General features: G+C 44.5%; 2 protein-coding genes across 5 annotated transcripts; both read right to left on the reverse strand.

Annotated features, from left to right (window-relative positions):
• Positions 1-320: 320 nt before the first annotated feature.
• On the reverse strand, positions 321-10,361 carry LOC148826782 (uncharacterized). Of its 3 annotated transcripts, XM_088926270.1 has the most exons (11): positions 10,209-10,361; positions 10,063-10,113; positions 9,428-9,484; positions 8,371-8,457; positions 7,856-7,979; positions 5,985-6,097; positions 5,293-5,346; positions 5,026-5,097; positions 4,706-4,921; positions 1,268-1,474; positions 321-988 (listed from the first exon to the last, which is right to left on the reverse strand). In XM_088926270.1, the coding sequence occupies exons 1-11, from the start codon at positions 10,209-10,211 to the stop codon at positions 608-610; spliced, it is 1,365 nt and encodes a 454-aa protein (XP_088782396.1). In that variant the 5' UTR covers positions 10,212-10,361; the 3' UTR covers positions 321-607. The 3 variants fall into 3 exon arrangements, with proteins under 3 accessions (XP_088782396.1, XP_088782397.1, XP_088782398.1); XM_088926271.1 differs by lacking the exon at positions 5,293-5,346; XM_088926272.1 differs by lacking the exon at positions 9,428-9,484 and having other exon boundaries at positions 10,209-10,345.
• A 421-nt stretch (positions 10,362-10,782) lies between these two features.
• On the reverse strand, positions 10,783-12,031 carry LOC148826783 (RING finger protein 112-like). Of its 2 annotated transcripts, none has more exons than XM_088926294.1 (4): positions 11,981-12,031; positions 11,593-11,827; positions 11,017-11,211; positions 10,783-10,881 (listed from the first exon to the last, which is right to left on the reverse strand). In XM_088926294.1, exons 1-4 carry the CDS (start codon positions 12,010-12,012, stop codon positions 10,795-10,797), a joined length of 549 nt encoding a protein of 182 aa, XP_088782420.1. In that variant the 5' UTR covers positions 12,013-12,031; the 3' UTR covers positions 10,783-10,794. The 2 variants fall into 2 exon arrangements, with proteins under 2 accessions (XP_088782420.1, XP_088782419.1); XM_088926293.1 differs by having other exon boundaries at positions 11,557-11,827.
• Positions 12,032-17,610: the final 5,579 nt, after the last annotated feature.

Raw genomic sequence — 17,610 nt, forward strand, 5'->3', positions numbered from 1 at the left:
TTTGAGTTGGTACGCATAGAAATAGTTGTAAAAAAAGTTGTAGGTGTTGAATAGAAATGGAAGGTTTTACATACATTTTGTTGTAATAGTTAATAACCATTTACTGTGTGTTGATATAGAATTGTTACAATTGTATGGTAAAGTTATGGACTTTAAAAATAACAAAGGAAAGGATGTAGTTTAGTGAGTAGACATTGCGAGACAACAGAACGAGAGAGTAGAAGGCGGGAATATATGGTGTAAGGGCGTGATCTGTGTAGTTAATAAAATAGTTAAAATAATATAAGAACGGCTCTTTATTAAGATACACAACAGAGATATTTCAAAGTTGATGGGAAATTTATTTTTTGACACAGAATCAGATTGAAATAACACAGACGACCGGGATATGTAATATCACTTTAATCTCTGAAAGTCACAATCAACTTGACACAAAGTACATAAGGAGTCCTCTCTGCACTAGAGTTCAAAGACCAGTCAGGCAGGCTCATAGTTCCTATTAGCTGTAGACCTGAGAAGAGCTAACCTGCACTAATTAAGACTGTAGACCTGAGGAGTTACTCTGCACCAGTGAGTAAGAAAAATGTTTAAGGGATAGGTATCACTGTTATGGCCTGTTTCTCTTGATCCGCTCGTAGACGGCTGAAGCTGCTCTACCCACCCATACACTGGCCGTAGTGCCAACTATAGTTCCTGTGGCGATCCCAGCCTGCACAGTTATAGCGCCCCCGACCAAGAAGGCCCCAGCCACGCCTCCAGCCACACCCCCAGCCACGGTCAGCACAGGTATGGTCACCACACAGCCCACAGTCAGGCCAAACTTGATCTGATAGATCTGCAGGAACTTCTCACTCTTAGTGGCTGTGTACTCGCAGAGCTCCTCAAACTCCCGCTGGCTGACTTTGTCCTTTACATAGTCCAGCAGTTCTGTCTTCTTTACCTCCAACATCTCCCTCATCTTCTTTGGACGTTTCAGCATGTTATTGCTCTACAGAACATTGAGGGGTAAGTACACTTCAGAGTAAAGGATAGCTCCATATATCTTTTGAACATTCCAGTACACCCCAGAAACAAGCAGAAGACTACTCCAGAACACCCTGGACACAAGAGCCTATGCCAGGACACAAACAGAATGCAAATGTACACAAAGAAACAAGGAGTGTCCATCAGGACACCCCAGAATGAAGCAAGAGGTACCCCAATTAAGCCTGTGAACTCCCACACACATCTATAAACTGAAAATATTCACACACAATCATATATTTACCTGCTTATGCAGAAAGCCATCAAATTCCTCCTGCGCCTGCAGGAGAATGAATTCCTTCAAGAACTTCTCTCGCTCAGAGCCGAGGAACTGTGAGAGCTCCTGGAAGTCCTGCTGACTGACTTCACCCTGCACATGGGACAGCAGCTCTACCTCCTTCTGTTCTACAGTCCTCCTCATCCCCTGTGTGGGGACGGGCATGATACTTCTCTGAGGAAACACAGCACAGGGTCACTTTAGAGCAGAGAGCGTCACACTACGCCCTCTGAACTGCACAGGGCTCCCAGAAACAAAAAGGAGCCAACCACAAAATACCCCAGAAACAAGCAGAAGACATCCCAGTGGCATCCAGTAAAATACACAGACAATGTGACTTACAAACACTCTCTCATACCCTCCTTGTTTGTCACACTCTCACAGCCTCCATGTTTCTAACTCTCACATGCTTCTTGTTTCGCATACTCTCACACCCTCCTTGTTTCTCACACACACCCTCCTTGTTTCTCTTACACAAACACTCTCACACCCTCAATCTCACACACTAACTCCTCATTTCACACACACACCCTCCTTGTTTCTCTCACCTTCACATACCCTTCTTGTTTCTTTCACACTCTCACCCTCCTCATTTCTCATACACACTCCTTGTTTCTCACACGAACACACGCTCCTTGTTTCACACTCACACCCTTCTTTATCACTCTCACACCCTCCTTGTTTCTCACACGAACACACCCTCCATGTTTCTACCTCTAACACACTCACCCACCCTCCTTGCAAGACTTTAACATATCAAAGGATCCTCAGTTCCTCGCAATATTGTCTGCAAGGTGAACCTTTGTAGGGATGTCCGAGAACATTTTTGGGTAATGTTTCTTTCTTGAGGTTTGGGAGGGAGCCATAAACTCTACTGGAGCTTTCAGAGGAGTAAATGATTTTCTGGAAGTCAGGTTGTCTCAGTATCTAAGACACATAAAGCGCAGAGACAGTAAGATCTGACTTCAAGCAGAACCTTTTCAAATCTTAGGTTCTTTTAAAACCCTGTGTGACAGAGGCATCTCTTTCACCGTCCACAGACGGTACAGTACACGACACACATTATCCCACAAGTTACACCTGTTGTGCATCCACTTTCCTGTCAGTTAGCTAGCTCATGAGGGTGCACCCTTGTGGCTTGGCTGGCAGTTTCCCATTTCATACACGCAAAACATTACCAGAATTTATTTTGAAATCGGTTTCCTGTTATCTGTAGTAAATCAGACACAAACACAAACTCTGAAGGGCTAACGTTATATTTTCTGTTTATTTGTACTTAGCTGTGTGAGAGAGCTGATAGGGCCTAAGTGTGTTGGGACTCCTGGTTTGTAATTATCAGAGGAAGGGTTTATTATTTTTTGTGTATATTTGTTTCATTTCTTTACTTTTCCACTATATATAATTGTTTGTTGGTTTGTGGGGAGCACTGTCCTAATAAATCATCACTTTTGCACCTAAGTGCCATCTGTTTTAAAATAACTAACTTGGGCACTCCTCCTGCCCTCCCTGTGACACCCTGCTCCTTGATATTGTGACAGACAAGAAGTAGGATTGCTTTGTAGTAACAACAATGGAAAATAAAGAAATTCTTACTGATCATAACTGATAATTCTTTTGCTGTATGCTGTAAGTCAGAACCAGTAGGTTCTTGAAATATCTCTAGCAGTCACAGGACTTGAACTGTAATGAAAACATAAGGGGAAAGAGAAACACAGAGAGGACATTGCTGCACAACAGCTTGAAAGCAGGAGTGTGAAAACATCAAATCTTCAAAAAGATGAGGGGACCCATGTTTAGTATCGCTGTCTCGCGCCGCTGGTGCCTTCATTTCAGTTCTGGGGCTCTATCTGGGTGGAGTTTTTCATGTTCTCCTGTGTTCATGTGGGTTTTCTCTAGGTGCTCCTGTTTCCTCCCAAAGTCCAAAGACATACTGGTAGATAAATTGGCTTCCCATGCTGGGAGTAACCTGTATTCTGCCTGCAATCTAAAAATGCTCTTGGAAAACTAGTTTACACAAATCTTGTTGCATGGAACCTTATTATTTTCTGTGACCCCTAATGTAACGTTTATAATGTGCTGGCTGTCTTTGCTGTTTAGTTAATACATTTGATGTTGTTTTGTAATATTTTGCAGAGTCTATATGTATTTGCCCTTCATTGTAGTATTTCGTCTCCGAATAATAAACTTCAAAAAAAGAAAACAGAAGGATTATAAGTAGAACACACACACACTTCTTGTTTCATACTCACACCCTTCTTCATCACTCTCACACCCTTCTTCATCAGTCCCACACCCTCCTTGTTTCTCTCACACACAGCCTCTCAACCCTCCTTGTTTCACACACTCACATGCTCTCCTTGTTTCTCTCACATACTCTCACACCCTCCTTGTTTCACACACTCACACGCTCTCCTTGTTTCTCTTACATAGTCTCACACCCTCCTTGTTTCACACACTCACACGCTCTCCTTGTTTCTCTCACATAGTCTCACACCCTCCTTGTTTCTCTCATACACTCTCACGCCCTCCTTGTTTCTCTCACACACTCTCACGCTCTCCTTGTTTCACACACTCACATGCTCTCCTTGTCTCTCACATAGTCTCACACCCTCCTTGTTTCTCTCATACACTCTCACGCCCTCCTTGTTTCTCTCACATACTCTCACACCCTCCTTGTTTCTCTCACACACTCACACACTCTCATTGTTTCTCTCACACACTCTCATGCCCTCCTTGTTTCTCTCACACACTCTCATGCCCTCCTTGTTTCTCTCACACACTCTCATGCCCTCCTTGTTTCCTCGTTTCTCACTCTCATACCCTTCTTCTTCATCACTCACAGACCCTCCATGTTTCTCACTCTCACACACAAACCTTCCATGTTTCTCATTCACAAACCCTCGAAGAAAAAAACTTCTTCACTCAGCTTTCCAGACAAGATTGTCAGAAGATTGTCAAACAGAGATCTTTAATTCAATAATCTGAAGGGGAGCATATCACAGAGAATGGGTTTCTCCTAGCACTCAGTAAGATATGCTCACTTAACTGAAGTTACACTTTCTTTATTATACATTAAAAGTAGGCTAGACTTTAACATATCAAATAAATATACAGGGAAAGGACAGTGTCAGAAGTCTTTCAAGCATAAACAAAACAGGACAGGAAGATGCCATTTATCTCTAGTTGAATACAGGCTTTAGTTGCAGAAAGACAGCGGTCTTAGGTGCAAACAGAAAACCTTTCCTGCGCATCGTCACTGTCTAGACCCATGTCACTCAGTCTTCCACACCCTCCTTGTTTCTCACCCCCCCCCCCCCCCCCAGTTTCTTACATGCACACACACAGTCTCACACCCCCCCAGTTTCTTACACGCACACACACACACACTCTCACACGCACACTCACCTGCTCATTCAGAAAGTTGGCGAATTCCTGCTTCTCCCTCGTGATGATGAGGAGAGTATATTCTTTCAGGAATGTCTCACACTCAGAGCCCAGGATCTCCAAGAGTTTCTGGAAATCCTGCTGACTGACATCAACCTGCACACGGGCCTTCAGCTCAGCTTCTTTCAGCTCCACAGTCCTCCTCATCCCCTGTGTGGTGTTGTGCATGATCATTCTCTGAAGAAAGGGGGAGCAAGGTCAACAAGCCCAGGAGTTCAAACACACACACACTCTCTGACACCTTTATACTAACATTGTCACACACTTTCACACACTGTTACCTGCTCATTCAGAAAGATGGTGAACTCCTGCTTCACGTGCCAGAGAGTGAGCTTGTTGAGGGCATGGATGAGCTGGAGGAGGAAGCAAAGGAGTTACCGATTTAACTGACATTGATAGAGACGTTCTGGAATGAAACACACATTTCAAGGAATGATCTATCCTGACAGGCTGAAGGAACTGAGTCTCTGTATTCTGAAGGAACTGAAGACAGGAACAGAGAACAGTTGAAAAGGTTTTCTGGGTCAGCAGGGAAGAGAGGGACACACCTCTGCAGGAGAGGAAATTCTGTATGTGCTTGTGAGAATCACATGTGCCACTTCCTATGAAGACAAGAACAAGTTCAGTGTGGTTTCGTTGTGTAGTGTGGGGTCACAGCTTCACAGTTTCCATCACAGGCTGTGCAGGTGTTTGTTAGCCCCAGTTCTGTCAAATTGGGACTGACACCTACACAGCTTCTTCCCCCAGGCCATAACTCTTATAAACACAGACACTTCTCTCATCCCTCCTCTGTGATCAGCTGTACATCTTCATTTGTAGTGCAAAAACAAAATCTACAGATAAAAAGTGATATGTACAATTTAACGATACACACAGTTAAGTAATAAAATGTAAAATTAATACTGTGTATATTTACAGAAAATATCAGTAGCATGTGCCATTATATATATATAGATATTACTTTTATGTTATTAGAATTTATGTCAATACCTGCACTAAGAGAAATTTATTGTACATTTTGTAATTAATGAATAAGGTTTCTGAATTCATTCTCAACAATTGACAGACAACACATCAGAACAATTAACAGTTCATATCACACTGTATCCACTGTATGGCTTGTATTCCATAGGGCTTTACTGCACTGTACTGGTTTTTAACTTTTTAACATGATCTTTGATGTGTTTTACCCTAGTGGTGTATTGATGGCTGTTGATTGGTTCAATGAATAATGTCTTACCTTGAATATCTCTGCCAGTGTCTTTCCTGTCACAGTTGACTGTATTGTCTGCAGGACCTGGACAATGTGGTTGATGTACTCTTTCAAGCAGTGCTGAAACTGTTCATTCATTTCTTAGAAAAACACGAGAAAACAAATGAGTAATAGAAGCTAGTCTTGAATTTAGACTAGACTACTAATTTCTGCTATTCCCAATCCTCACAAACACTGACACATGCAACCCAGTGGATTTCCTCAAAATGAACACTAAACCACCAACCAGACACAAATGGAAACAAGTGCATTAAAACTGAAAGCAGAAGGCGCATCTTTACACAAAGAGCAGTGAGAGTGTGGCACAAGCTATCCAGCTGGATGAGATTCCCAGATCAATGATCTGCTATCTACTACAGAAGCTGGATGTCCTCCTCTTGTTTGTAACCTGTGTGGTGCCATGGGGGTAGTTAACACTACATTGGGCATGATCATGCTCTCATTCTCCCCTGTCACACTCCTTTATAAGCTCTTTTGGGTTTCTTTTCTTTATCATACACACACTTTCCACTGAGGGTGGCAATCACACTAACCACATCATTGAGGTAACAGGATACATAACTCCATAATCCGTTACATCTGGGCCCTTTGACTTCAGAGTCTCCAGTTCACCGAGTTCATCCGTTTCTCCTCACTGCTAGGAACCTCCTGCTTCCAGACCCCAACACAGAGCCTCATGCTTCTACTCCATTAGGTCACTGTTTCACACTCAACAGGTGCCTCAGATTTCCAGGTCCACCTCCAGCCATGATGTTCTCCCCTGACGCCACCAGGTTGAGTTACAACCTGGTGGCTCACACAAGCTCACACTACCTACATCACAGAGTCTATTCGGCACTACACACTGTGCCGAGACCCAACACACTGTCCCTCTCTAACACACACTCACAACCTCTCAGGTTTCTCACTCTCACACCTTTAGGTAATGAACTCACAGCTGCCAGCGCACCTCACATTGTGCCCAGTCACCACTGTGTTACACCTACGTAGCTGCCAGCTCACTTCATTGTGCCCAGCCACCACCGCACTATCTCCCAGAGGGTGCAACTAGATAGACCCCACTCGCTTCCCTGATAACAATGTATTGCCAGGGGGAGGGTCCCTGTACCACACAACCTTCTCTGATCCACACACACTAACTCACAACTCACACATACAGTGGACACGACAGCCCTGCTCTCACACACTAGCAGGATGCTGTCCCTATAAATCTTTCTATGATCTCATAAAGCTCAGTTTCTTCTGTCAGTCTCCTCACAGACTGATGTTTTCACTCTTTTCCCTGCAGGCTATTCCTCTCATAATCCCCGCTGGAATTGTCATTCGTCTCCACCCCCTCACAAGGTTACTTCATCAGCTAATCATTCTTTATTCACTCATACTAGACATGGCGGCACACTCTTCTAACATTGTCCCGACTAGTAGCGGCTCACAGCAGCTCACAGCCACTACTGTCAAGCTTCAGCCCGGCTCACAGCAGAGCCTCCACATTTGTCCTTTCACTACTGCAGCCACAGCAACACTATGTTCTTGCTGGATGTTCCCCCCCTTTTAAACCACTTCTACAGCTGCAGTTCATTCACCTATTCAAGTCTGGTGTGGTTTCCATGGCAACGTGTCTTCCTTAATCCGAGTTTCCACCCTCCACACCAAACACTCCCTGCATTGTACCACACATGCTTCCAGGCCATTAACAAACTCACAGCATCGCAGAACTTTACCACCCGGAGCTACCTGTAGCTGGTTTTCTACTCAACAGTACCTCCCTGTGGTTGACCAGAACACCTGTCTACAAGATTAGGGCAGCTGCTCTGGGAGTGGAGCTGTCCGGTTTTTACCTTGCATGGTTCCCTGTTGACTCCAAAGCAGTCCGTCCCCAGGAAAGGGCATGAGGTAGCAGCATGGCCTCTTCTCCCTGAGGATCCTCAGAACCTGTTTGTTTGTCCCTGACTCCTCCAAGCGCTGAAAGCACAGACAGACATGTCGACAGGAAAGGGGTAGGATCCCATCCCTCTGTGTCTAAAATAATGCAGCTCTCAGCCTGAAGGAACAGGCTCTGGAGGGGGTTTCTTTAGTCTTTAGTCCCAAAATGACAGTCTGAAGGAACTGAGTCTCTTTAGTCTGAAGGGTGTGTCCCACACTGCCAAGCTGGAGGAACAGAGTCTTTTTTAATCCAAAAGGAGTGTCCCACACTGACAGACTGAAGGAACTGCTTCTCTTTAGTCTGTGGCCTGTAGTTGTCTGTATAAGGCACTGTTGTAGCTCCTGACCGGTCTAGAGTATCAGTATCTCTCTGCCTTTCTCAGCACAGGTCAGGGTTATACATATATAAGGTCCATAGTATTTCTCCTACCTGGATGATTCTCTCCAGATGTCGGAATCCTCCAGACTGTCCAAATTCCCGAGTTTGTGTCCAGTCCCGCACCAGGAAATCAAACCCCTTTATCAGAGATTGAGAAAGATCTCATATCAGCTCGCCTCACAAAGTCATGAAATCCTAACGATTTCTATAGATTGAAGAGCCTCACTTGCTGTCCTACAGTACAGCTCAAGTAATAATGTGCATGAGAATGATTGAAATAGATTAAATAGCCAAACCAATATTCTGAGTGAATTATGACAGCTGTTATGATGCCTGCAAATCTGCTTTCTCTCAATTGGACACTGCATGCCTTAGTAAATTGGTACTGCTGAAAACAATGTGTTTATGGCTGCTTTCGACACTGTTAACCATGATATCTTCCTTTCTCATGTTTGCAGAGACTGTGGCTGTGTTTGCAGTTTCTGACACTGCTTCCAATGGTTCAGGTCTTATCTGATGCTGGGGCCTATACTATTCAGAATTTGCCTGTATCTATGTGGTCAATTATAAAGATCACATGGTCTGATCTATCATTTCTATGCTGATGATACTTAAATCTACATCCATACTAAGCCTGACACTGAAGTGGCTGTCTCTGCACTAACTGCATTTCTAATATAAAACCCTGGGTGACTCTAAATTTCCTTAACTTAAACTACAATAAGACTAAAGTCATGTTGCACCTGTGTAACACTAAGGTAAAGCCAGTGTAGTAGCCCTATCTGTGGATAGCAGTGTGCTGGAATTTCAATCAAAATTGAGGAATTTAGGAGTGATCCTCCTAACTTGACTTCCTAACCAGGTGCACATGATCACATTACCCCTGTCCTGGAGTCCTTGCACTGGCTTCCTGTCAGGTTTCTTGTTGACTTCAAAATCTTCTTGCTCACCTATAAGGTTCTGCATGGCCTGGCACCTCAGTAACTGTCTGAACTATTATCACCCTACTCCCCACCTCGCAACCAGTTAAAACAGGCCCTGGTCTGCAGGTGATAAAAGAGATCTGATCTTTTTTTGTGTTCACTGCACTGAAGAGTACATTTCGTACCTGAAAATGCTTAAAGTTAAAAGCTCCTTCACCCTTTTGTGCCACAAGATACAGCAGCTGCAAACAGAGTAAACACAAGCCAGCTGTGTGTCAGAGACAGAGAAAGAGAAAGTCATACTGTAGGTTCTCTCTGTTAAAACTGTCTGTAATTGCAGAGTTAATTGTTTCTGTTTTGGCAACAGTGTAATTTACCACTCATGCCAATAATCCTGAAAAGAATTTGAATCTGTCTGACAGTCTCACAGAGACACAGGCACTCATAAAAAATACACATGGATACACATATAAAACAAATATACACATATAAAACAAATATACAAATACAATCACATACACAGGCAGACACACATGGGGAAAGATAGGACTAGCCTATTTATATAGCCCTGTGAGGAAAACCAGGCAGCACAGAGCATCACACACAACAGCACCTCGAGTCATGCAGTGCTGTGCTCATGCCACACATCACCAGCAGGGGGCAAACTCATACCCCAGTCAGAGAGACCCAGCACTGCAATTGCTCCACAGTCCCAGTTGAAGGACCTGTGACCCGGCTTTAGCCCCCCACTGCACCACAGCTCCCTTGTGCAGGTGCTGTGTGGCACATCAGGGGATAAGACCGTGGCCAGGTGCTGTACCTCCAGGTATTCCAGGTCTGTTTTCTTCACATCAGCATGAACGTTGAAGATCTGGGAGAGAGGACAGGGGAGACGTCACCTCCCCAGAGCACAGCAAGGGGTACAGAGTCATCAAGGAAGGTGGGACAGGGCCACGCAATTCTCACCATATGTGAGCTGAGAAGACGCTCAGGGCAGACAGCTTCACGCTCAGCTCCGTATCCCACGACAAATCCACGGATCCCTCAGTGTCCACCAGGAAGACAGCCAATTGGACAGATGGGACAAAAACGGAATGTTCTGATCAGAGATGCAGTGGTCATCTGTCTCCTCTTCCCTTCCGGTACCAACACAGAGCTGACAGAGCTTTACACAAAGGGTGGTGAGAGTGTGGAACAAGCTACCCAGCCAATGGCTCAATGGCCTACTAACTACTGTACCAATCAGACTGGATGGTAATGACCTCCTCTTATTTGTCTGGTGATTTGATACACCAAAACCTTCCCATTCCTGAGCAGAGAATGCCACACAGATGCCCTGAGTGTGGACAAGTGGGTAACAGGGGCTGGTGAGGGTCAGTAGAGCTCTCATTCCTGCTTTTTCAGGATGCCTGCAGGGTCTGTGAAAGACTCTCTGACTTAGTTCAACCTGCACCTCTCTGAGTCATACAGTTGCGCCCCCTACAACAGATGAATTCCCAGCTTGCCCAGTCCTTGCCTTGCCCTCCTGTGTCTCCAGGAACAGAGGCCGGCTTCAGATGAACACACCCTTCGTCATGGTCTCAGTTCCAGGCTGCCACTCGAACCCTCGCAGAGGCTCATCGTCACTCATCCAGATGTCCTGTGTTCACAGGTAAAGGAGCATTCACAACCATGGTCATAAGACGGGACTTTACACAGAGAGTGGTGGGGGTGGGATGTCAGGGCCGTATGACACTGCTTTATACAGAGAGCGGAGGGGGTGGGGTGCTCTCACCATTTTAGACAGTTTGCGCAGGAGGTAGTTGAGGAGGAAAGACTTGCCCTTCCTCCTCTCCCCGACAATGGCCACCACACAGAGTGGAGTCTCCCTCACATCTGAGCGCAGGAAACACTGCCGAAGCACATTCTCTTTCAACAGGAGGGAGCCATCAGGACTGACATGGACTAGCTGAATGGGCTTGCCAGAGCCCTGGAGTTGGGAGACAACATTTAAAACTGAGACCAGGAGGCATTTAACTTTACACAGAGGGTAGTGGAAGTGTGTAGCAGAGTGCTGATGCCCACTGGACGGGCATCTCTCTCTGACATCCCCCAGGTCAGAGTGCTTGCTGTTGCACCAGGAGCACAGGGCATCTAAAGTCTACCCATCTCACAGTGTACACTGTGCACCTGCCACACCAGGATTCTCCAGCAAGTGTATCTGGGTTTCAAAATGTTCCCCGTAGCCTGACTGTCAGGAAAGCTTCTAATGGAAAAAGATGCGCAGCCTCTGTGTCACCCTGCAGCCCTCGCAGAAAACAATACTACAACTCACCTCCTCTCTCTTGACTGTGCTTGCACGCTCACACACCTTGTGGCATTGGGGACAGGTGACCACAAGGTCGACCCAGAAGGACTCGATGCAGTCTTGGCAGAACTCGTGGCCACACTGGATAATCACTGGCTTGGAGAAACTGCCCAAGCAAATGGAGCACTGAGGCTCAGACAACACGGAGCTTCCTATGTCCTCCTGCTCGAGATCGGGAAGCAGAGAGCTCTCTACTGCCTCCTGCTGCTGCTCAGACATCAGGCAGGCCGAAGACATGCTGGAGCGGAGGGAAGAGAGAGACCGAGACACAGTCAGCAGCCAATCCACAGCCAAAGACAGAAAAGGACTTGGATGGCAGGACCAGCTGTCCTGGAACTGAGTTGTCTTCTAAACACATTATTATGATTTTAAGTTTAAATCATAATAATACCTTTTTTCTGATGGGCACTGAGAATTCCCCATTGACTGTCCCAAGTCACAATAATCCTGTTTAGACAAAGATAAAAACAAGAACAAGGACCAATTCAAGTACGATAGCATTTATAAATACACACACTGACAGATCAGAGCAGTGTAACACACAGTATCGATGACACACTGAGAGATCAGAGCAGTGTAACTCACAGTATCAATCACTGACAGCCCACAGCAGTGTAACTCACAGTATTAATTACATACTGACAGATGACCCCTCTCTCCCAAACAAGCTTAACACCTTCTATGCACGCTTCGAAGCTCAAAACCCTGAACCAGCCACCTGGACCACTGACTCCCCTACCACCCCACCCCCCACACTATCAAAGCTAGATGTGTGGAAATCACTAAGTAGAGTGAACACACAGAAAGCTGCTGGACCTGATGGTATCCCTGGCCTGGTACTCAGAACATGTGCCTGGCAGATAGCTGATGTCTGTACCGACATCTTCAACCTGTCCTTGGCCCAGGCCACTGTACCTAGCTGCTTCAAGACAACCACCATCGTGCCAGTACCGAAAAAATCAGCCCCCACATGCCTAAACGACTACCGCCCTATTGCACTCACCCCCATCATAATGAAGTGCTTTGAAAAACTACTTATTCCGCACATTAAAGCCAGCATTCCAAAAACACTGGATCCTCTACAGTTTGCCTATCGCACAAACCGCTCCACAGAGGATGCAATCTCCATAGCTTTACACACCACACTAACCCACCTGGATAAAAGGAACACCTATACAAGAATGCTGTTCATTGACTTCAGCTCAGCATTTAACACCATCATACCCATAAAACTTTCTACCAAACTCAGGGCTCTAGGTTTAGATACAACCCTCTGCAGCTGGATCCTAGACTTCCTCACCAGCAGACCCCAGACTGTCAGGATTGGCAACCTCATCTCCAACACACTCACCCTTAACACCGGTGCCCCTCAAGGCTGTGTGCTCAGCCCACTGCTTTACTCCCTGTTCACCCACGACTGTACTGCTAAGTTCAGCACAAACACCATCACCAAGTATGCTGACGATACCACAGTCGTGGGCTTGATCACTGACAACGACGAGACTGCCTACAGGGAGGAGATAAAACAACTCGCAGACTGGTGCCGAACCAACAACCTATGTCTCAACATCAGCAAAACCAAAGAGCTGATTGTTGACTTCAGAAGACAAGGAAAAGTTCACTCCCCCATCTACATAGAAGGGTCTGCAGTGGAGATGGTGAATAACTTAAAATTCCTAGGCGTTCACATCTCTAAGGACCTTACATGGACACTGAACACCTCCAGTCTCATCAAGAAGGCACAACAGCGGCTGTACTTCCTGAGAAGGCTGAAGAAAATACACCTACACCCACTGATCCTCACCAACTTCTACAGATATACGGTGGAGAGCACACTGACCAGCTGCATCACAGTCTGGTACGGCAACTGCACCGCATCCGACCGTAAGGCACTACAGCGGGTAGTCAAAACTGCCCAACACATCATCGGCAGTGCCTTACCATCCATCCAGGAAATATACAACACCAGGAGTCTGAAAAAAGCCACCAAAATTATGTCTGACCCCACTCACCCCAGTCATAACTTGATTGTTCCCCTACCATCTGGCAGAAGGTTCCGGTCACTCCAGTCACACACAACTAGACCCCAAAATAGCTTCTTCCCCAGAGCTGTCAAGTTGGTGACGCCCCCACTCCCTTCCACCTTATTATGATCTCTCCTAACATCCTCCTGTACCCACAACCACTGTACTCCTACACCACCACACACACATGTAAGCCAAAATTGTACTGTCCCCTCGATAGCCCAGTAAAACTGTAACAGGCATAATAATATTTAATATTTATTAATTAACCATACTTCTTTTAACCATACTATCCTTTTTTTTTTTTTTTTGCACTGTTCCAAGAATTACCTTGCACTGTTTTTGTCCTGTTAAATTTTCTCTGTTTGCGGAATTTTGCACAGTTTTCGAATTAAATAAATTAAATAAATTACATGTTATTTATGTTATGTTATTACATGTTGTTACTGTTATTGCTATTGTGTAACTGTCTATTGTCTCATCTTCTGTCCTATTTATATACTGCACCTGAGTGACTAATGAGAAACACTTTTCATTATACTATGCACCTGTGTAAGTTTAATGACAATAAAGTTGAATTGAATTGAATTGAATTGAATTGAATTGAATGAGAGCAATGTAACACACAGTATCGATCACACACTGACAGATCAGAGCAGTGTAGCTCACAGTATAAATCACTGACAGCCCACAGCAGTGTAACTCACAGTATCAATTACATACTGACAGATGAGAGCAATGTAACAATCAGACACCGACATTTACTTAGCAGTGTAGCAGACAGCAGTGATCACACACTGAAAATCAGCAATATTTAACACTGATCACACTACTAAGTATTTATGTTTCAGATACAGGTCCAGTATTTTCACAGTGTTAAATAGATTTTAAATTTCTCTGAAGCCATAATAGGCTCTTGAACCAAGAAGAAGTATAGTAAGACAGTAATAATAAGAGGAACAGCCACACAGAACTCAACACCACACAGTCCGTCCTATAATAATAATAATTGCTTACACTTATATAGCGCTTTTCTGGAGACTCCACTCAAAGTGCTTTACAAATAATGGGGAATCCCACTCCGCCACCAGTGTGCAGCCCCACCTGGATGATGATAATAACTTCAGCTCTGCTAGTCTAACACATCTGTACGATTTGCTCTAATTTCACTGGGCTGTACTGAAATACCACAGCTGTCTGGGCTCCCCTGATCCCTGTCTGTGTGGATGAGAAGATTTAATTTGTATTACTCACCAAAAGCAGCAGCTCCTTTTTCAGCAGAGTTGAAGTGAAAGTGAAAGATGTTCCATTTAAGGAAATTAGAACTGTCAATTATGAGCTGCTCACTCAGAAGGGTTCACAGAAATTGTTATGAAAGACTCTACTGCTAGAACATTTTCGGCCCGACAGTCTTCTTTTAAATTCTGATCTCACTGGACTTTGTTGCATTGGACCTGTTTTATACCCCAATTACACTGGGCTTCATTGCACTGGACTGTGTTTTTACCCTGGTCTCATAGGTTCTACTTCACTGCACTGCATTTTTACTCTGATCTCATAGGTTCTACTGCACTGTGCTTTTGTCATAATTTCACTGGGTTTACTACACAGACTGGGTTTTTACCTGAAATCACTTGGTTTTATTGCATTACACTGTGATTTTATCCTGATCTCTTTGGGCTTTACTGTACTGTACTGTGAGGATGTGGCCTGTTTACAGATATGTATGGGTATTTTCCTCACCACATTACCAAAGAGGTCCCTGACAACAGTGCTAGAATGCTGTTCGACTGGATAGCAAACATAAATCATACTGACAGATCAGAGCAGTGTAACACACAATATCAATCGCACACTGAAAGCCCAGAGCAGCGTAACACACAGTATTGGTCACACACTGACAGATCAGAGCAATGTAACACTCAGAATCGATCATGTTATGTATTTTTACAATGTTAACTGGATTTTATATTTCTCTGTAGGAATAGCAATAACAGCCTCTTGAACCAAGAAAAAGTGTACAGTAAGACCGCATTAATAAGAGGAAAAGCCACACAGGTACCAGTTGTACAATAGTAACTTCACCACAGTTTGTCTAACACATATCTGTGTGCTTTGCTCTAATCTCACTGGCCTGAAATCACACAGCAGACTGGGCTCCCCTGATCACCGCTGACAATGGGCCGCAGTTTGTGTCTGGAGAGTTTGAGTCTTTTTTGACTGATCAAGGCATTAAGACACATTCGCATTGTTTTCTACAACCTGAAGGCAAACGGGTGTGTGGAACGCCTGATCCAGACTCTCAAAAATGGCACACACCCACAGCAGGGTGGCCGAACGCCAGCGGCACATGAAAGGTGGAATGACATGTCGCACAGGGTGAATGAAGCCGCTTGGGATCGCTGTCCAGGTGGATCCAAATGCCCAATTGGGAGCACAAGCTGCAGTCTTTTTGTCTTCTCCTTTACAGGTCACAGAGTAGCTGGGTCCCTCCACCTTCTGCCTCTCTTTTGATGGCACGCCAGCTGCCTCCGCAGAGTGACAGCGCCCACACACTCTGACGTGGAGGCCGAGCCTGCCCCTTCTGGACTCCCAGGCGAAAGGTCAAAGTCCCGGTGGAGCCGTCTGTTCCTGTGACGGAGCAACCCATAGCTCCTTCTCCATGGCCAGCCAGAGTCAGGTCCAGACCAGCCTGGCTTAATGTGTTTATTACTGATTTTTTATAGCTTTTATTGTGCTGGCCAGCCCTACTTCCAGCAGTGCTTTTCACTGTCTGGAAGAACTGTGTTTGTTTCATCTTCTGAAGGGGTGGATGGGGGATGTCATACACAGCGTCCATTTGGGGTTTATGATGCTGTGGCACTTTGGGTTTTGGGGGTTACCACTTTGCGGCACTTGGGTGCCTTGGCGGGTTTTTGCTGTTCTGTGTCTGTTATGAGTTATGTTCAATAAAGAGCAGACGTCTGTGAAATCTGTCCGCCCCATTCCCCACTCTTACATGGTGTAACGCCTATGTATTTCATTTAACTGGATAGAATTTATAATCTCCTCTGCTTGTGTCTATGTTGTGCTATGTTGTGTTAAAGCAGCTTACGTGCTTTGTGTATTGTTTCAACACATTAAAATTTGGAAAGATAGCCTTGCCCTCAGAGTACAATATGTTTCAAGATATGAAATGTAATAATGTTTATGTACATTATTTTGTGAAGTTGTATACTAATAACGAATACATTTAGATACTGGTATAATGATTGACTTGGGTGTGTAAAAAGCAAGGTTTTTTTTTCTCAGCTTCATGATCATTAAGGGAAGGGGAATGGAGGGTGGGAGCTTGAGACAGCATTTTGGAGTCATCACTTTGGTGGTTGGGATATACAACATTGTAACATACTCTCTCACTCTTACACTGTATTTTTTTATGTTTAATGGATAATTCTCAACATTGTGACATGGAATAATAAAGGTGTCAATAGTATAACCAAACGCTCTAAGATATTGAATAGATTGAAGAGGTTAAAAACACAAGTAGTATTCCTGCAAGAAATTCATTTGAAAACTGAGGATGTGCATCACATCTGTAGAAATTGTGATGGACAAGCTTATGCATCTGGAGTTTCATCCAAAAAGGGTGCTGTTGACATTCTTATTCATAAACTTGCTCCCTTTTCACTCAAAAGTAAAACAGAGTGTCAAGATGGTAGATTTATTTGTTTGAATGGTAAATGGAACTCCAAGTTAGTGACTTTTGTTAATGTATATGGTCCTAATTTAGATGACCCAATATTTATTACAACGATAGAAGCTGAATTGATAAGGTTTGCAAATACTTATATTTACACTTATACTTATATAGTTAGCATTAAGCAGAGCACAACATAGCTTCTGTGAAGAAGGGGAAAAAGCAGGGAAAATGCTTGCAGCTTGGTTAAAAAAGCGCTGTATGTGCAATACTATTAGCAACATCAAGAAAATGGATGGGACAATTACCAAAGATTGA

Source organism: Atractosteus spatula, chromosome 10 (genome assembly GCF_055471065.1).
Source record: "Atractosteus spatula isolate fAtrSpa1 chromosome 10, fAtrSpa1.hap1, whole genome shotgun sequence".
Taxonomy (NCBI): domain Eukaryota; kingdom Metazoa; phylum Chordata; class Actinopteri; order Semionotiformes; family Lepisosteidae; genus Atractosteus; species Atractosteus spatula.

Bases quoted from the DNA above. Each gene is read 5' to 3' on its own strand.
- LOC148826782 (XM_088926270.1), bottom strand. The intron at 5,098-5,292 runs GTGTGTCCCTCT...TTCCTCCTCCAG, and splicing joins GAATTTCCTCTCCTGCAGAG to CTCATCCATGCCCTCAACAA. The intron at 989-1,267 runs GTAAATATATGA...AATGTTCTGTAG, and splicing joins ATGGCTTTCTGCATAAGCAG to AGCAATAACATGCTGAAACG.
- LOC148826783 (XM_088926293.1), bottom strand. From the start codon at position 12,012: ATGGGGAATTCTCAGTGCCCATCAGAAAAAAG. The intron at 11,828-11,980 runs GTATTATTATGA...CCTCCGCTCCAG, and splicing joins CAGTGCCCATCAGAAAAAAG to CATGTCTTCGGCCTGCCTGA. The intron at 10,882-11,016 runs GTGAGAGCACCC...CTGTGAACACAG, and splicing joins TGCGCAAACTGTCTAAAATG to GACATCTGGATGAGTGACGA.